The sequence below is a fragment of the Montipora capricornis genome, chromosome 8, assembly GCF_036669925.1.
Source record: "Montipora capricornis isolate CH-2021 chromosome 8, ASM3666992v2, whole genome shotgun sequence".
Taxonomy (NCBI): domain Eukaryota; kingdom Metazoa; phylum Cnidaria; class Anthozoa; order Scleractinia; family Acroporidae; genus Montipora; species Montipora capricornis.
In genome coordinates, this window is record NC_090890.1 from 19,677,028 (window position 1) to 19,684,527 (window position 7,500).

At 40.0% G+C, this 7,500-nt stretch overlaps 2 protein-coding genes across 3 annotated transcripts in view; both read right to left on the reverse strand.

Moving 5' to 3' along the window:
• Positions 1–5,157, reverse strand: part of LOC138014499 (uncharacterized) — a 19,900-nt gene extending 14,743 nt beyond the window's left edge. The window contains exon 1 of one of the 2 annotated variants that reach the window (XM_068861578.1): positions 5,043–5,157. The gene's annotated coding sequence lies outside the window, so the exon portion shown is untranslated. Of the gene's footprint in view, positions 1–4,274; positions 4,396–5,042 lie in introns of those variants that run through there. The other variant, XM_068861577.1, reaches the window with a different exon arrangement.
• Positions 5,158–5,731: 574 nt separating this feature from the next.
• LOC138014501 (small ribosomal subunit protein uS3mA-like) overlaps positions 5,732–7,500 on the reverse strand; it is a 6,776-nt gene continuing 5,007 nt past the window's right edge. The window contains exons 2-3 of the mRNA XM_068861579.1: positions 6,883–7,087; positions 5,732–6,181 (exon numbers count right to left, since the gene is read on the reverse strand). Of these exons, the coding sequence (XP_068717680.1) occupies positions 5,919–6,181; positions 6,883–7,087 (468 nt within the window). The 3' untranslated portion in view covers positions 5,732–5,918. The remainder of the gene's footprint in view (positions 6,182–6,882; positions 7,088–7,500) is intronic.

Genomic DNA, 7,500 nt, shown 5'->3' on the forward strand with positions numbered 1-7,500 from the left:
CACGACCATGGCTTTTGCTGTGAATCCTTGCACCAGTTCTGGTGTGAAATTTTTGCGGTGATTGTCTGACGACACACGACCATGGCTTTTGCTGTGAAACTTTGCACCAGTTCTGGTGTGAAACTTTTGCTGTGATAGTCTGACGACACACGACCATGGCTTTTGCTGTGAATCCTTGCACCAGTTCTGGTGTGAAATTTTTGCGGTGATTGTCTGACGACACACGACCATGGCTTTTGCTGTGAATCCTTGCACCAGTTCTGGTGTGAAACTTTTGCGGTGATTGTCTGACGACACACGACCATGGCTTTTGCTGTGAATCCTTGCACCAGTTCTGGTGTGAAATTTTTGCGGTGATTGTCTGACGACACTCGACCATGGCTTTTGCTGTGAAACTTTGCACCAGTTCTGGTGTGAAACTTTTGCGGTGATTGTCTGACCACATACGACCATGGCATTTGCCGTGAAACTTTGCACCAGTTCTGGTGTGAAATTTTTGCGGTGATTGTCTGACGACACACGACCATGGCTTTTGCTGTGAAACTTTGCACCAGTTCTGGTGTGAAACTTTTGCGGTGATTGTCTGACGACACACGACCATGGCTTTTGCTGTGAATCCTTGCACCAGTTCTGGTGTGAAACTTTTGCGGTGATTGTCTGACGACACACGACCATGGCTTTTGCTGTGAATCCTTGCACCAGTTCTGGTGTGAAATTTTTGCGGTGATTGTCTGACGACACACGACCATGGCTTTTGCTGTGAATCCTTGCACCAGTTCTGGTGTGAAATTTTTGCGGTGATTGTCTGACGACACACGACCATGGCTTTTGCTGTAAAACTTTGCACCAGTTCTGGTGTGAAACTTTTGCGGTGATTGTCTGACCACATACGACCATGGCATTTGCCGTGAAACTTTGCACCAGTTCTGGTGTGAAACTTTTGCGGTGATTGTCTGACGACACACGAACATGGCTTTTTCTGTGAAACTTTCCACCAGCTCTGGTGTGAAACTTTTGCGGTGATTGTCTCACCACATACGACCATGGCTTTTGCTTTGAAACTTGGTCAGCCTTGGTCGTCTGTCATTCAGAGGAAATGCTTGCAACAAAACTCTTTTCAGAAAAAAGTACGTTAAGGGCCTGTCCACAAGCGGACAAATTTAGAATTTTCTCACAATTGACAAAACGAAAACCGAAATTTGTTTCCTGTCAATTTTTGTGTGTAAGCTTACATCCCAACTAAAGACAGACTGTAAAGAAAATTTGTACTTTGCAGTTGGTCAAAATGAGCGACCTTTCTCTCAACCTTACTCTGAGTAAAAGAAATATTTCCCTACAACAGGTTATTGACAAAAAAAACACTTCAATAGTTTGTCCAGTTTTTGCCTTTTGTCGGCAGTGTTTTTGAAAAAATTCTTCATGCGGAACTTTGTGAAGACGCGACAGACCATCCCGCGGCATTTGAGCGTTGGTGATGACAGAATCTTTGTCAAAATAAAGAAGTCTTACGCTATTGCGAATAGGGCCAAAAAAGTAAACTAACGATCTTAATATCCTAACGTAACCAAAACCTTGAAAACATTGCTTACGCTACCCCAAATGGCCCGGAGATGTTGCTTCAGTGCATTTTTCTTTTAATTGTACGGTTAAGTCAGAAATCACTGAAAGATCATATCCAGAGCGCTCGGAACAATAAACAATCAGAGTGGCAGATCCGTGAAGTCATAAACGGAAACGTTTATAAAACGTGACATTGCATGAAAAGAGCCCTCGTTGGCCTTTTGCAGAGGCAGGTACAAAAGTCGGACCGGATGAACTGACTCGGACCGCCAGTCCACGACGGATCAACTCGAACCGACCCGGATCAGAAAACATAAGAAAGAAAACGGAAAACTAAATTCCAAAATTCCCGATATCAGAGGGACAAACTTGTAATAAGGTTCACTCCATTACAACTGATCATAAACAAACTTAAGATGAAATTAGGGTAAACGACCATGGCTTTTTCTGTGAAACCTTGCACCAGCGCTGGTGTGAAACTTTTGCGGTGATTGTCTGACCACATACGACCATGCCTTTTGCTGTGAAACTTTGCACCAGTTCTGGTGTGAAACTTTTGCGGTGATTGTCTGACCATATACGACCATGGCTTTTGCTGTGAAACTTTGCATTAGTTTTGGTGTGAAACTTTTGCGGTGATTGTCTGACCACATACGACCATGGCTTTTGCTGTGAAACTTTGCACCAGTTCTGGTGTGAAAGTTTTGCGGCGATTGTCTGACCATATACGACCATGGCTGACTGGCATTCTTGGCATGTTATTACCTTCTTATTGTTATTTCTCGCGAAACAGATTAATTGACGGTGCATTCTTGGCATGCGATTACCGCCCCATCGTCAGCATCGTCACATTTCGCGAAAAGGTTTAATTGAGTGTGCATTCTTGGCATGTGATTACCTCCTCATCGTTACTTTTCGCTGCGAAAAAGATTAATTGACTGTGCATTCTTGGCGTGCGATTACCGCCCCATCGTCAGGATCGTTAAGTTTTGCGAAAAGGATGAATTGACTGTGCATTTTTGGAATGTGATTCTGTGTGATTACCACTTCATCGTCAGCATCGTTACGTTTCGCGAAAGGGAGAGAGGGAATGGTTTTCATTTGATTGAAACAGCAAGATTAATTTTCGCGCGGACGTCCTTAAATGCCGAGTTGTTATAGTGCAACACCATTGGAAAAAGAAACTATACTAACATTTTGACTCTGTGTTCATTGCGTTGTTATTTGTTTACGTGTCATCTTGATCGCCCTGCAACTACTTCCCAAGTTTACATTTTAGCGTGGACCTCTCTTTCGAGAAACTGTAAGTACAGATTATTATTATTATTATTGTTATTATTATTATTATTATTATTATTATTATTATTATTATTATTATCATTATTATTATTATTAATATTTATTACTATTAATTTTCATTCATTATGTAATTATTTATTATTATTGATGTGGAAACCTTGCTGGCTGGCTCATAATGTACGCCACCGCTCGCTGGCAAACGTTATGCGCTGGCTGGCAATACGTGTCATTTCGCATTTTAAAATATGCTGGCTGGTTAAAAGCCGTCTCACACGATGGCTGGCTGGGAGTTTTATTTCCTGAAACTCTTGCTCGCTGGCAGGGAAGAGCGGGTATTTTTTCCCAGGAACGTTAAATATTAACGAAGATTATTATATGAACAATTTTGTCAAAAATGGTCGTTGGATACTCCTGATACTCATTGATTATATTCAACAGCGTATGTGGGGGGGGGAACACATTTAATATCATATTACTGATTCTAGATCGGTTTTCTTTCGTTCTTTAGATTTTTTACGCAATTTCCTAAACAGCTCTCCGTTCTAGCCTCTTTCATTCTGGATGACCTTGTTTAATATATCCATACATTAAACTGAGAAAGCGCAAAAACCGGGAAACTAGGAGTTTCCCGTCCTACTCGAAAGTTTTTTTTGTCATTTATATTTTCTATTTAATAAAAACAAGAGAATCCGAAAAGATAGTGACAGCTTTTATAGAAAACATTACGTCAGTTAATCCAAAACAGACTCAGCTTGCCCGTGATGATTCTTTTACAAATTTTAAGCTTTTGAGTTGGTTGACAAACCCTGGCAAGAACTACACAATTTGACAGAAAATGTGAATTTATTTCGAGACTTGAAAAAATTTGGTACTGTTTACTAAACGGACATAAAAACAGACTGTGTACCAATGCTGCAGTGATATCAGACACACACACGCACTTATCACTCCGACACTGATTAAATTAAAAAAAAAATCTGAGCGTCCTTAAAACGAAAGATAGACCTCTGTCGCTTCAGTAGTAGTATCAATCGACATGATATTTCCATTCTGTCATAGTTCATAGAGTGACATGAATGTCATCATTGTTGAACGGCACTTATGCTTTATGAGTTCTCGTTTGATCACCGTTCGATTCTCAAGGTGGAGTTACAGTGAAAATGGAAGTGCGCACTTGTATTTCATGCATTTCGCACTAGTACAGTATGCTGGCCGTATGTTTGAGAATCGACGCGGTTTCACGGTTAACACTTTGATTAGGGTACATTGTAAGTTCTGTGTCGCCCGGCTGAACGTGCTCTCGTGATTTGTTTTCACTGCGTGCCCACTTTATTCCGAGTAGGTGTCTGCATATTAAGGATCATCAAAATCAATGCCTAACGATAAGAAGAGTAATGCCGGTTTGATTTTCATACCTTTAGTCCTGCCTGCTGCCGATCGATTTCTGTATCCTTTCTTAAAAGAATGTGGGTGACCCAGTTGTGTGAGTTTATTGTCAAAAATGGTTGACAAGTTTTGTGAAGAGCTCAAATTCCCACAAATAACGCAAATATTTTGGATTTCTCGTCAGATCCATTCGTTATGAATCAAAGGATCTGTCCAAGAGACTGACTAAGTGGCTCGGTTTAGATCTGCGAAGGCTTTTAGCAAACCACTCGATTAACAAATCGAAGGTTTGGGCCAACATCTACCACGAACAAACTACGGTCCGTTGTCGGCCATGGTTTATTGACAGAAAAACCTCGAACGGTACATGTGACACGCGTTCTCAACCCCAGCTGGAATGCCCGCACAACAAGACGACACCCGGCACTAAATTCCCTCGCAGGATTCGATGACCAAACATGTGTAGAGAACAATCTAAGTGACCCCATTAGTGACCTGGTTTTTCACTTTGATTTACGGCGAGTTCATTTGGGGGAAAAAATCCCGTGGAAAAAATCTTAATGCAAACCGTCGAAAGAGTGCATTACATGTACTAATGAGGAATGAATTTAGTTGAGGACGGCGGGGCTGCATATCTTTGAAAAGACAATTTGAGGCCAGATAAGGCCTGGCCTGCATATTAAAAAAATAATACTAAAAAAATAAATAATAAGAAGAATAAAGGGAAACAAGAAATTTTGCAGCCTTCCTTCATATCATCAAAACGGGCAAAAACTTTTAACTTTCCACTGACTGACCTTCCCTACCCCATCCTCCTGCTAAAGGTCTATCCTATCCAAAGGCAGGGAAAATAATATCTATTCACGACTCTCTAATCCATAAAGAAGCATCGAAATAATGTTGTCATTGCAGGTCTCAATCAATTTGGAACAGTATAATTGGAGTTGTTAAATATTACCCAGGAAGCTCCACTCAACCGGAAGTGGTTTTCAGGGAGGTCCTGCATCTCATGGCTGAGGGTTGCATTGCTGCATTGCTGCATTACCCAAGCCAAAATTATGTTATTTTCATTCGTTTTACTTTCACACCAGAGTGACCCTACTCTTTGCACACTAACCCTAAAATTCCCATTCATTGCCCTTGCATGCTTACTCCCTCTCTTCCTCAAACGTCTACTCAACTAAACAGCATTGCAACAGGGAAGCTGGCCACTTCCTATTTCACTTCAAACAGCAAAACAATCACGTATGATCACGGATGGGTAATGACGGAAAGTAATGTGAAGGAGAAGTAAAATGTTAACATCAGGGTGCTAAAGAACGATTGTGACTGAGAAACAAAATCTCCTTACGGTGACTAAAATACAGCAAACAAATTAAGGAACTTAAACTGTATGGTGATATGATCAACAGGTGTAAAGAATCCACAGTAACATTAACATGCCAGCAGGCTCTTCATAGCAGCATCGGATTCAGAAATAAGGGTATTTTTTTCAAAGTTCCAAAATACCTTTTAATTGAGGATACATAATGAAAAGGTTGGTAGTGCAAGTCGAATGTACAAAAGTGAAGTAACATTTGCAATATTAATATCGAAATAATTTAATTTGATGCAAAACAACAGAGCTGAACATCAATCTGCTATGAATTGTAAATATCACTTTCTCTTTCATATTAAGAATACACAGACTGTGGTTCGATTTTCACTACACATCCCAGTAATTCAGTCAAAAGCTTCTCGGTGAATCCCACAAGAAAATAGAACTTGACAATATCCAGCTCTTTGGAGACCAAGAACACAAGACTGATCCGATTTGCTTTCCGTTTGATGACCACTTCAGATTGTACAAAGCCATGCATGACACCGTCCACAAATTTACGAATCATTATATCATCCAACAATCTTTCAGATGCCCAGTAACTTCCTTTCAGGCTCCCTACAAAAAATTAGGAACATTTTAGAATAAAGACAAATCTCACATCGTCAATACTGGTTAGACTTGTCAAAGCAGACACCCTCAAACTACATTGAAAATTTTGGTTGTCACTAAGATATGATAATTTATGACTGCTACTATTTCTCCTCGTTTCAAAGAGAAGACAGATGTCCTTCGTGTGTCTTTCTGTGACTTTCCAATCCTAGGTCCATACTTGTAAATTAAATTAAATCCTGATATCTGACTGCCGGTTTGTACACAAAGCTATGACACCACAGTAAACAAGAAGCCTAGAGGAGCCCATACTATGACTGACTTCTTCACATGCAGTGCATTTGTGCAAATGCAATAAACATTGTGTTTCCTCATGCTCATCTAAGGTGATGGTACATGTTGATGTGTACACCTTAAAAACTCATGGTTTCAATGGCTTTCAGTTCAATATTTAGGACCCGGTTGTTCGAAAGCCGATTAATTTAATCCAGGATTAGCATAAACTTTTGTTTCATGTTTTCAACTTTTTGGTGAAAGTTTTTTTTGGTAATTTTTGTTTTTCAAGATTGACTTCTTCTAATGTACATTTTTGCCGAATATATGCGTTGAACGGCATTTGGGAGTAGAGAAATAAACTCGACAACCGGGCCCAGAATAGCGTGCTTTGTTGCAGTACTCGTGATACACTGATCAAGAAGTTTCCCTACCTGTATGTTGTGAGTCCCATGACTGGGTGACACCAATTCTGTAGCTTGGCACAACATTGCCTTTTTTTTGCTGTTTGCTTTTAGGTTGATATGCATACCTTACTCCGAGAATGCCTGGTGTGAAAGGCATTATACCTATTGCAGGAAAACATGCTGCATTCTTTGAGATGGCTTCAATTCCTCTTAAACGAACCTGACCCAAGCTCTATAATGAAATAAAGAGAATATATGGAACAACAGAAACTGTAAAATCTTTCTTTTAGAGGGAGGGGGAAGAGAGAGATACATGCTTTCCAAGAATTGGGAGTTTAAGGAATGAAAATAGCTATGTTATAATTGACAATCTTTCTTTAAAATGTAACAATAAAATTATTATTCAATCTTGTTCACGTTGTACAATTTGGTACATATGATTCTGAAGATGGAGGAAGTGTGATTGACTGTTGAATGCTCACATTTTCATCAAAACCTTAAATTCAGTAATTTCATGTTATTGTTGTACAGAATATGGTGTTCACAGAAATGGATCAACAAAATAGACAGCTGTCTAACCCTTTGACACCCAAACCAGCCTGAACCCGCCAGATGATTTTACTTGTCAATGGGGAACCCCTAGGA